Source organism: Lolium perenne, chromosome 1 (genome assembly GCF_019359855.2).
Source record: "Lolium perenne isolate Kyuss_39 chromosome 1, Kyuss_2.0, whole genome shotgun sequence".
NCBI classification, from domain to species: Eukaryota; Viridiplantae; Streptophyta; class Magnoliopsida; order Poales; family Poaceae; genus Lolium; species Lolium perenne.
In genome coordinates this window covers 74,375,321-74,386,866 of record NC_067244.2, presented here as the reverse complement: position 1 = coordinate 74,386,866, position 11,546 = coordinate 74,375,321, and the positions used below count along the sequence as shown (strand labels likewise).

At 47.4% G+C, this 11,546-nt stretch overlaps 2 protein-coding genes across 2 annotated transcripts; both read left to right on the top strand.

Annotated features, from left to right (window-relative positions):
* Positions 1-2,459: 2,459 nt before the first annotated feature.
* LOC127293435 (expansin-A8-like) lies at positions 2,460-3,596 on the top strand. Its single transcript, XM_051323063.2, has 2 exons — positions 2,460-2,629; positions 2,725-3,596. The coding sequence occupies exons 1-2, from the start codon at positions 2,506-2,508 to the stop codon at positions 3,348-3,350; spliced, it is 750 nt and encodes a 249-aa protein (XP_051179023.1). The 5' UTR covers positions 2,460-2,505; the 3' UTR covers positions 3,351-3,596.
* Positions 3,597-6,980: 3,384 nt separating this feature from the next.
* Positions 6,981-10,217, top strand: LOC127293431 (uncharacterized). Its single transcript, XM_051323058.2, has 2 exons — positions 6,981-7,863; positions 9,491-10,217. Exon 1 carries the CDS (start codon positions 7,049-7,051, stop codon positions 7,856-7,858), a length of 810 nt encoding a protein of 269 aa, XP_051179018.1. The 5' UTR covers positions 6,981-7,048; the 3' UTR covers positions 7,859-7,863; positions 9,491-10,217.
* The last annotated feature ends 1,329 nt before the right edge of the window (positions 10,218-11,546 follow it).

Below are 11,546 nucleotides of genomic sequence, written 5' to 3'. Positions count from 1 at the left end.
TGACAGTACAGGTGCTATCAGTATTGCACGTGATCCGGTCAAGCATGAGCTGACCAAGCATATTGGTGTTGATGCTTTTTATACACGTGCTCAGGTGCAGGATGAGGTTGTTGCGGTTCATTATGTGCCTTCAGATTTGCAGTTGGCGGATTTCTTTACAAAGGCACAAACTCGAGCGCAGCATGACTTTTTACTCTCCAAACTCAGTGTTGTGGATCCACCATGAGTTTGCGGGGGGGTGTTAGAGTATATATCTGTATATTGTAGTTTCCCCATATGTTAGGGGGCTTCCTGCATATTTGCACCTGTACATGTACTATATATTGTGGCCTTTGGCCCCCTGGTAATACATCAAGCATATTGTCTAACAGTTTTGCTCCTTCTTCAGAGTCTCATAGGACTCGTGAAGGGCCCTCTGCTCCGCCGATTGCTCCTCCAGGTCCGGCCCGTTGCTCCAGCTCTCCAGGTCATCGTTGTTGTTACCCTCCTCCTCTGCCGCTTCCGCCATCACCGCCTCGGCGGTCGCCTCCTCCTCGGCGGTCGCCTCCTCCTCCGCGTAAACCAAGAAATTCGTGTCCATCTCCCTGTACTCTTCCAAGCCGTTGACGGCGGCGGCGTACTCGTCGTACTCGGCCTCGTGAGGCGGCGCATGTTCGTCTGCCAAGGGAGGTGGAGGGGAGGGTGAAGACGGAGGTGGAGGTACCTGCCTGCCGCGACCGTTGAGGCCAACCATGGTGTAGGTTGTGGCTTGGCGGCGCCGCCGCGACATTTTCGTGGAGGCGGGGGCAAGAGGTACGGCTGTGGTGGCGCTTTTTTTTTCCACACGATCCACCAGGGGGATCGAATTTCCATTATCAGAGAGATAACGAAAATACAGCAGTAGTTCCAGCATAAAAGTAAAAAAGCAAGGGGGAAGCGCCGCCTAATGCTAATGTTTTATAGAAGTTTAGTTACAAGCCCGGATCAACCACAAAAAACAACCTCCAACACACAGCAAGGAGGATAGGTAACAAGCTATATCAAAAGCCATCAGAACAGCAAGAACTTCCATCTTTTTGCATCTTCCCATTAACAGCAGAGTCTTGATTCATCAGGAAAATCCCCATCGACAGAATCTTCAGGTTTCTTCCCTGAGGAGGAGGTTTCAGCTCCAGCCGCAGCTAAGCGCATGAGACCGTCGGCTCCGGCGTGGATATCAGCTGAGTCAGTTTCACCGTGAAGACCTGCCTAATAGTTCATAAAGACAACAGCTAGAGATGGAGAGCGAGTTTTTATAGGCGGGGGCAACGCGGGAACAGCCGAAGAAAGGACGGGAAACAGTGGGGAAAGGGCGGGAGCAGCTCGGGAAGAAGCAGTGTCGCGCGTGTAGCAGCGACGCGTCGAGGAGACGCAACGCCGACACGATGCCTCGCATGCTTCATCCTCGTAAACAGTCACCGCCGTTAAGAAAAAGATGCACATGATTACCGAAGACTTATGCATGTTAGGGTGGACATGCATGTTCTAACTGAAGGCGCTTATTGTGATATAATCTGAGAACGGAGCTTCTGTGGTTGACCACGGCTCAACTATACGATTAGTCCATACATACCCTAAGTTTGATATGGCATAATACCGTTCACACATAGCCACTTGGGAGCATGATTGATTAGAGTCAGATTATCAGACTTGCTCGATAGTTTTGCTGGAAAATGATCGCAGATCAAGTGTGTAAGCCATGACGTGCTGGCCGTTCAGAGATCGGTAAAAGTTATTCACAGTAGATTTCGAAATACAATGAAAATCTTGATCGATTCCCCGTCATTTCCAACTTAGCCTGAATTCCTGCTCCTCCTTATGTACTCCTACAAAACATTTGATTATTCCTGATGTGACTAGTGATAATTTTCTTGACGGCTGGCCTAACAATCATCATAAGTTGTAACACTACCACCGCCAGATGCTGATAGGCACAAGTTCTTCTTCGATGGCTTAACTATCTTTTCATTCCATCAGAATGGTATCATACGTCTGTCTGACGACCTACTAGAAGAGCACCGTCCTCAAAGTACAAGGCATCCATGATCCATCCACCAAGAAAACTTCGAACTAGACCTCCTGAAATGTGCTAGGGAAAAGCGGCACATGGTTAATGATATTGTTCAATCCGCGTATGTCATGTTAACAGTCAAAGCCATTTTCCCCGAGAGATGTGCCAGAGATAACGGCACATGGGTATGGCTGTTCAATCCGTGTATGGTATGTTAACAGGCAAGAAGGCAGCCACATTTCCGAGGTTATCTCATCATCATTCCAATAATTGCTATGCTGAAAATTTCTAATCAAAATCACAGACGGAATCTTGCTAACATTAACAAGCTTTTAATTATAACTTTGCAAGTAACCAACACGCAAGGCTCGATGATCTGTGCTCTATAAATAGGGACGCCATTACAGTTGCAAAGCACAAGAGGAAAACCTTCAGACCTCCTGCCTAGCTAAATTACTCGGTACACCTACTGTGAAATGGAGACTCCTGCTCTGCTTCTCCTCACGACCTTGTGGGTTTTCGCATTCAAGGTGTCTGTTGCGCAATGGACACCTGCTACTGCTACATTCTACGGCGGCAGCGACGCTTCGGGCACCATGGGTAAGGTTTCTGTAGCTGATAATACAACACATGAGCTCCATAGATTGTTTGGATTTTCCTGTTCTGAACTTGATGCATTTTACACAACCATGTAGGTGGGGCGTGCGGGTACGGGAACCTGTATAACGCCGGGTACGGGACAAACTCGGCTGCACTGAGCACGGCGCTCTTCAACAATGGGGCATGGTGTGGCGCCTGCTTCACCATCACCTGCGACTCGAGCAAAACACAGTCGTGCAAACAAGGCACGTCCATCACCATCACAGCAACCAACTTCTGCCCGCCCAACTACGCCCTGGCCAGCGACGATGGCGGATGGTGCAACCCGCCGCGGCAACACTTTGACATGTCGCAGCCCGCGTGGACAACCATCGCAGACTATCAAGCCGGCATTGTGCCCGTCAACTACAGGAGAGTTCCTTGCCAGAGGAATGGAGGCATGAGGTTCACCATCAATGGGCACAACTACTTCGAGCTTGTGATTGTCGACAACGTCGGCGGCAGCGGCGTGGTGGCGCAGATATGGATTAAGGGGTCCAACACAGACTGGATGGTGATGAGCAGGAACTGGGGTGCCCTCTGGCAAACCGGCGCATACCTCAATGGCCAGAGCCTGTCCTTCATGGTAAAGGCTGATGATGGGCGGGTCGTGACGGCGAACAACGTTGCTCCGTCCAACTGGTGGTTCGGTGCCACCTACACTTCCTGGGTGCAATTCTAACATCGACCTTCTGTGGTTGATGCATGGATAAGAGTCCTCGTATAGTCGGCCTAGACTGTCGCTAACGAGCTTGTATTTACTTTCGTTGTTATTTTATCATTAATTTATCTAGAATTTACTAGGAGCACTAAGGCCGATTTCTTTTGGGCTTACTTATGCATAAGCCGGCATATGGGCTTATCTCTATCAGCATCTTTGGTTACTAATGTAATAACTTCATAATTTAGCCTATCAGTTTCAAATTTATTTTCGTGGAAATCAGTTAATAATGCAAATAAATTCTCATGCCATATATTTTCATAGAAGTGTATATTGAAAGCATCAGGGTCTGCTGCCTTGTCAGTTTCCATCCCAAAAACAGTGTCCTTCAATTCATTCTAGGAAAATCTCTCAATTAACATGACTCTAGCATTTTCATCCATTTTTTCCAGTCATGTGGGACCAAGAGCCACATCTTTATGCTCTGATTTCCAAACAACTGTCGTAGAAATTGGTTATACAAGTTTCCAGGTATTCTTGTCTATAACCATTTGGTTTCCTCCAATTTCAGAATACTTTTGAGATTTTGTTGGTATTGCAGTTGATCAAGCCATTCTTGAGCAGAGAGGTGAGAGGTCAATAGTTTTCCATAGACTTCAGGTGCTCCATATCCGCTTCATGTTGCTGTCCTAAAGTAGATCCAACCTCACACAACCCATGAAAGATATCGAGAATCTTGGGAACTCTGTTTGATTTAATCCAAATAGTAGACATATTGGGTGCATCAGGGATTCATTAGTCTACAGTTTTACGCTCACCATCATATTGGCATGTCTAAGAGGAACCCAATACTACATTGCAGCTTCATTATTTTTGGTCAACGGGGGGAAGTTCACAAGAAAAGTTCCAACCGCAACATTCTTACATTTCCAAGCCCATACCAGGATAGCTGCTTCCCAGTCCTAGCTCATTTTCTCTACAATGGCTTCAGCATCGTGATCATCCATGACTTCTACAAGTGCTACAACATTCCCGTTATCTCCTGACAATGACTCTTTTGTGTGTTCAACTACAACGCAGCCAAGCCCTTCTCCAAATCCAGATGAGATATGTGGAGTCCACAGTGCACATCAGCTTTGCAATCTTCAGTCACATGGTACCCATGATTCCAGCGGCTGAAACATTGGAGCGTACCGCTATATGGAGGGGCGAATTCTGGATTCTTGCCGGCAACTTCTTTTCCGCAGAGTAGGCGCCAACCGAACCTGAGCCAAATGTTACTGCATTTGGCATGTACGTAGACTTAGGTTTGTTCAGTGAAGAGTCTTGTTGCCATGTTTTTGTGTATGCTCTATTGTTGTGTACTGGAATTGGATATCTGGGAATTCATATCGCTCTGATATTTTTTTTGCTCTAATCAGACTGAAGTGGATTCTCATAGTTGCCCCGGTAATGATTCTAGTAGTTACCATGATGCTGGTACTGGTAATTGGAATTGACTACCCGTTGTGTGCAGCAGTAGCGTGGTTCCCTTATAGCTTTCAGCATGTCAGAATAGGACTATAGGAGACACGGGTGCGAGCGGTGTGTCCTTCCAGGAAACAAATCTTCAAGTGGTTACCCGAGCCGTCGTGGACAGGTGCTTAGGAGTTTGACAACTTCTTCTTCATCCCTGTGGATGGCACACGTGGAGGAATCTTATTTGCGTGGAAATCCTCCGTCGTGACCATCTCCAACCCTCACCTCTCGCAGAATACGCTCACAGAGAGAGTGGGTCGTGCTGGTGGGTTCACAGGAGTATATGGTACGCAATCGGGCGCAGACAAATGGCAGTTCCTGCATGAGCTCAAGGATACCAGGGACTTCCAACCCAGGATGCACCTTGCCTTGAGAGATTAATCATACTTTCTCCAGCAGCTCTATCAAGAATATGTGTTATCCACAAAAAGAAATAGACAGTGTTGGCTCTTTGAGAGGGTGGGATTTTGTTGGGAAGCCCTTAGCAGTGGCGCACCAAGTCCACAACCCCTCATGTGGATCGTCTTTTTAGTTTTGAAGAAATAAGTAAAATAATAAAAGTTTTAAAAAATAAAATTCTTTGAGATGGCCATGTGTTATGTGTTTTAGTTGTTATGACATTAACAAACATGAATTTTGACTTTTTTTATTGCAAAATGACGCCATCTTTCGGTAAACTAGCTCCGGATTTTGCATAAGACCTCCGATGAAAAAGTTTTATTTGAATATGTATCTAAAAAATTTACATCCGAATTCAACGACTTTTGGCCCTTCACAGGTTTTTTAGATTCCTCAAAATCAAAAAGGAAAACAGAATTTTCATGGCTTTTAGATTTCACTATTTTTTTTAGAAAAAAAGGTAGCAGTGGCGCACCAGTCTTTGTGGTGCACCACTAGTATGTTGGACGGCCCCATATCCGGATGCGCGATCCAATGGCTCCCTAAACAAACACATGACATGTGTTATCCTTATTCCCGTGTTCTGATTGGTCGAGGCAAGTCCATCTCCTTCATTCACACATTCCTTATCCTTCCTCCTTCCCTCTTTCCTCCTTCCTCCTCTTCTCCCTCACTTCTCTTCATTTATCTGCTCCTCCGGCCATCTGCTTCGCCGGCCGACGCACCTCCTCTAGCCATCTGCTACGTCGGTCGGAGCACCTCCTCCAGCCATATGCTCCATTGGCCGGCGTCCATGCTCCTCCCTTCTCCCACCTCCTCTCCTTCCTCCTCCCTTCTCTCATCCCTTCTCCCTCCCTCTCCTCCTCTCCTTCCTCCTCTTTTACACCCTCTATTTCGGCGTCCCTGCTCCCTCCTTTCTTTCCTCCCCAGCTCCCATCCCTGTTCACCGACCATTCCATCCTCCCCGGCCCAGTCCCTCCTTCCCGGCCATTGACCACTCCCTCCTCTCCGACACAATGTGGAGCTCACAGAGAACGTACCAAGCGCGGAACGAAATAAAAAAAATTCAAAATTTCAAAAATACAGCAGTGCTGCACTAGTTGGTGCGCCACTGGTAGGGCACATACCAGTGGCGCGCCGCGAGGTGCGCTAGTATGTGATTGGTAGCTCTTTTCCTTGTAGTGTTCATTTATACCATAATGTATTTATCTATATTTTGATATTTTATTTAAAAAATTGACACCACCACCTATACAAAACGTTTCGTAAGACCACACTAAAAAATATTGCATATGTAACAATATTTTTTGGTACGATGATACATTCAAAACTTTAATGTGTTTCAAAACAAATGTTAATGTCTCATAAAAAAATCATATCTCAAAACGTATGCTCATTTCATTCAAAAGAAGAAAGAATTAATGAAATTCACATCCAATTTTTCTGTTTTTGAGAATAAGATGTATGTACTCTTTCCGATCCATAATAAGTGGCAGGGCTTACTTAATAATAGTAAAGAAAATATGAAATTAGCTAAAGAAATTGATAAATGGATAAAGCTAAACAAGTGGGGAGAGAATAAAACCAAAAATTAGAATGAATTTTTCATAATTAAATGTAAGTTTGAAAATAAATAATAACGTAATGTAATAAAAAAGAAAAGACGTTGAAAACAAGAAAATAAAAAAGACACAAATTTGTTGGCCCGGCCCACCAGCGAAAAAGGGTGCGCGGCGGCTCCGGCGGCAAATTACCCATCGACCAGACCACCGCGTTCTCTGCTCCTCCGCCTCTCTGTCGCCATGGCCACCGTAGCTGCCCGCCGTCTACTCCGTCCTACCTCCTTCACCGCCTTATCCAGCGCCCGCCGCTTCCTCTCCTCCACCGCTTCCCCACCTCCCAACCGCAGCTCCAACACGAACAGCCCCGTCTCCTTCGACTGGTCGGACGACGACGAGAATCCCTCCGCACCTCCACCCACAACCCCGGCAAAGAACCCAGCTCTCCCGCCTCCCTACGACCCTTTCAGCAAGAAGCCCGTTGTGGCCGATCCGGCCGACCCCACCAACCTGCAGGAAATTTTTCATCGGATGCGCACCGAAGGCCTCACTGACTATGCCATCAAGATGTTCGACGGATTGTCCAAAGACGGTCTCACGCACGAGGCGCTGGCTCTCTTCTCGGTCATCAAGGACAAGGGCGCCATGCCTGACGTAGTTGCTCACACAGCCGTCCTGGAGGCCTACGCCAACGCCGGCCCAGGCCACTGGCGTGACGCGGTGCGCACATACAACCGCATGCTCTCGGCCGGGGTCGCGCCCAACGCGTACACGCTTGCCGTGCTGGTCAAGGGGCTCGGGGCAAGTGACCGGTGCGCGGAGGCCGGAAAGTACCTGCTAGACATGCTTGACCGTGGGATGCGGCCCAATGTGGCGACGTGCCTGGCTGCCTTCGAGGCTCATGTGAGGATGGAGAAGGTGGAAGAGGGGAAGCTGCTGCTGGAGGAGATGAAGAAGAAGGGGTTTACGCTTGATGAGGAGGCAGTGCGCAGCAGCACCGTCAAGCGTGGGCATGTTTTCAGGGGCGTCATAAACCTGCTCTTTGGCAAGTGATATTGGTACGCATCGTTTCTTAACATAGGAGATGCTGTGCCAAGAATAGTTGTTGGGTCATAACTTGTCAGGATTGTAATGGAAATGAAAATGTCGATTGTTTTTTACTGCACACAACATGGTTGATGTTTTATGTGTTTTTTATAATGGTGAAGAGTGCATTTTATTGAGTTCTTAAACTGATTTCCATTAATCATAGACTCTTACTGGTGATTGAATGTGAAAATCTGTTTGAGGAACAAGTTGGAGATGTGGCGCCATGAACTTCTTGCATGTCGATCCTCTCCTAATTGGGTTCACAGACGTTTGTAGGAGGCCAGCTTGGTATTGCTTGGTTTAACTGCAGGAGTGTGTTTTGGTGCAGCATGAAGTGATGAGAGGGTGACAGACATAGGTTTGGAACTTGGAGCTAATTGCGGTTAGGATTCTTGCGTGGGACACTAATGTGCTTGCTAAAACAGAACTTATTTTTGTACGATTTTATCTTTTTTCCTGTCATATTAACTGAAGAATCGTCGAAACCTATGGCCAGATCAGATCACTAGGCATATGCGCGATTGGCTAGATGAGAGAAATTATCTGGTGTTGATGTTAAGTAATGGGGAATTCGGGAGTAGTTAGGACTAAACACATGACACTTAAGCTAAGCTTAGTAGCTGATGAGAAATTGCCCCAGGTGAATGGCCTTCGCCATCCCTATTCCTGCCTTTAGGAGTGGTGTACACAACCTAACCTAGAGTTTGAAATTTATGTCTGTTGATCTTTGGTGGCCGCATTCTTTATATAGCACCAGTTTTGGCGAGTCTTTTCTAGTTGAAAATAAAATCATGTATGCAGTAACTATTTTGTGACTCATTCTGGTAATGCTTTGGCTTTAACTGAAACCAAATATAAAGAAATGCATTTGGTTTTCCACTAAGTTTGGTGTGAGATGCACTTCAAGTTCTTTATTCTTCAGTTCATTGAAATAAATTATGGTTTGATGAAAAGAGTACATATGGAATAAATACTAAAAGTATATGAATTTCTTCCTTGTGCCTTTGTTCCAAGTAGTTAATCTTGCCTATAGTTCATTAGTTCAATTGCGAGGTCAGAAGTGTCTCTTGCCTAGTTCAGATTCGATTGCCTGTGATCTCTTTCGTATCTATGATTGTGCTAGATCTTTTTTGTTGAATACACATTGAACTGCGTGTTCTTTGTATTAGAAGTAAAATGCCAAGATGGCATCTAAGCCGAACAAAAAACAACACGATAGAAGGAAAAGAAACAGCAGAAATCGAGAAAGATAAGAGCTAACAACTAACTGCCAGACTAGAGGGCTTATTAGCTCTAAAGCAGACCCGCATCTGTGGCCGAAGGTGGAGTTGTGCTTTTTTTTTTACGAACTAAGGAGCTCTCGCTCCTGATTTCATTCAACATGTAACCAAAGTAGCAGAATCCACAAGCCACAAACGCAAAGCTGCTCAACCCAGCCAACCAGAAGACAGAGCGCAACATAGAAAACTAGCAGTTTTTTTATGCTTTCAAACTAAGCGCAAATTAGGAAGTTTCAATCCTCCTTGTCCTTGGGTGGAGTTATGGTACTGATGGGATCTTTTAATGTTTTCGTTCTCTGATCTTCTTGTTCCACAGGAGTACGCCAAGATGACAGCCATAGGAATGTTTGAGGTGTCCCTGCTGAGTGTTTCGCCACTGGAGGTCAAAGCCTACAGTTGGTCATATGGGTTCGGAGAGTGTTGCCCCCTGTAAACACGGGATTTGCCGTAATTTAAGCAACTGCAGCGCTTAAATTGCAGATGTGCGATTCTCTGCTGGGACAAGCTTAAGTACAGATGGCTTATTCGGATCGGATGCATGCACAGAACAGGTGACAATTGACGGAACAGCCTGGGCATGCGCTTGGAAAAGCAAAGCGAGTGCGACCTGCATTGGCTTCTGATGAACTGTACCGGTGAAGCAACACGACTGGGAGCGTGCAATGTGCCCATCTCTGAGAGCATAATCTCGGCCGATTCCATAGGCTAGGTCGCTACAGCACTGTTGGGTTCGCTGCTACGTATCGGTACATTGATAGCAGCGCATCGCCGAGTGCTCAGCCTTTTTGTTACTGCTTTTGTAGCGAAGGGTGTACGACGTGCATAGGACCGCACGTACGAGGAATTCGAATACGTGATCTGCTGAAAAGATGGACCGTCTTGTCCAACTGGTTGGAGCCTAGCAGCCCTTCATATTGGAGGGTGCACAGCTGCGATGCCGGCGAGATGGAGTGGCTCTCCCAAGTCACCTGCATCTTCTACAGGTTTCGGTTCTGATGCATACTTGTCAAAATGTATGAGACCCATTGTAACCTGAAACATGAGCAACTATATACATGTGTGTGTTCGTGATGTTATTATCCTTTCACTTTCGTCCACCATGCAGAATCATTTTTAAGATGGGCAGCGATGATGAGCGGGAGCCACAACTCATATGCATATGCATACACTAGCAAAACCAAATTAAGAATATCATCCGACAAAAATTATATTCCAATTTGGAAAAGTCAAAACTCTAAAACTGTGGACGTGATTTCCGATTTGTCTTCACTATCGGATTTACTTCGACGAGAGCATCAAAACTACACCACTTGCCGGTTTGTTTTGATGGGTTCGTTTGCCCTCAAGTTACCACCCTAGGATTCTATGAAGTTGTCGTTGTATTGGTACTTAAGTTACCAAACCATAAATTTTTGTAATGCATTACTCTGAAAGGCCCGACAAAGCCAATGGTGAAAAAGGATTGCGAAACAAGCTAGCGATTTAGCCAACAAAACATTTTATATCCGTCAAATCAACTTCCATTCAATGTTATCATCATGCTCAATATTTCCCATTTGCACTAAGCAGTTTCACTTATCTCTTGGTGTGTGGTAACTTCCCTTGTATGCAATCACTAAGGGTGTGTTTGTTAGGCCGGGTGAACCCAGATTTTCACAACCCAGCCGAATTTTGGGTGTTTGGCAGGTCGGGTGAGGCCTCTGGGCTATGCCCACCTCATGCAAATACGGGCTGTGAGCCAGGCCGAGTTGGGAAGGGAAAATCCAGCTTCACACCCGGGCTCGGCCGAACTCATCCCAGAAAATATCCCCACCCATCCCGAACGAATCCCCACCCATCGCTCCTCCGCATCGCATCCGCCTCGACCCGCAACCCCGTCGCCCCGTCGCCCCCACTCCCTCGTCACGCAAGCGCTCCTCCGCATCGCCATCTTCGTCGCCCATCTTCCCGCCGGCCCGCCGCTCCTCTTCTCCGGCCAGGCTCCCCGCTCCCTCTCACCCGCAGCCGGCCGCCCTCCACCCTGCAGCTCCCCCGCTTCCACTCCCTCGTCACGGAAGCGGTCCTCCGCATCGCCATCTTCGTCGCCCATCTTCCCGCCGGCCCGCCGCTCCTCTTCTCCGGCCAGGCTCCCGCTCCCTCTCACCCGCAGCCGGCCGCCCTCCACCCTGCAGCTCCCCCGCTTCCCGTCCAGGCCGCCCGGCACCACCAAATCCCAATCGCCCCCATGGAGGTCGGGAGCTCCCTGGTCGGTACAGGCTGAGCGCGGCTCCTCCCTCTACCTCGCGAGGCGGCCTTCACCGACGACCGACGACTGCCGACGCCGACCTCTCTCCAGCACGTGCGCCTAGCTTCTCCAAACCCTAGTTCATCCA

Excerpts from the sequence above, each read along its gene's own strand:
- LOC127293435 (XM_051323063.2), top strand. The coding sequence starts at position 2,506 with ATGGAGACTCCTGCTCTGCTTCTCCTCACGACCTTGTGGGTTTTCGCA. Across the intron at positions 2,630-2,724 it reads CGACGCTTCGGGCACCATGG|GTGGGGCGTGCGGGTACGGG; the intron begins GTAAGGTTTCTG and ends ACAACCATGTAG.
- LOC127293431 (XM_051323058.2), top strand. The coding sequence starts at position 7,049 with ATGGCCACCGTAGCTGCCCGCCGTCTACTCCGTCCTACCTCCTTCACC.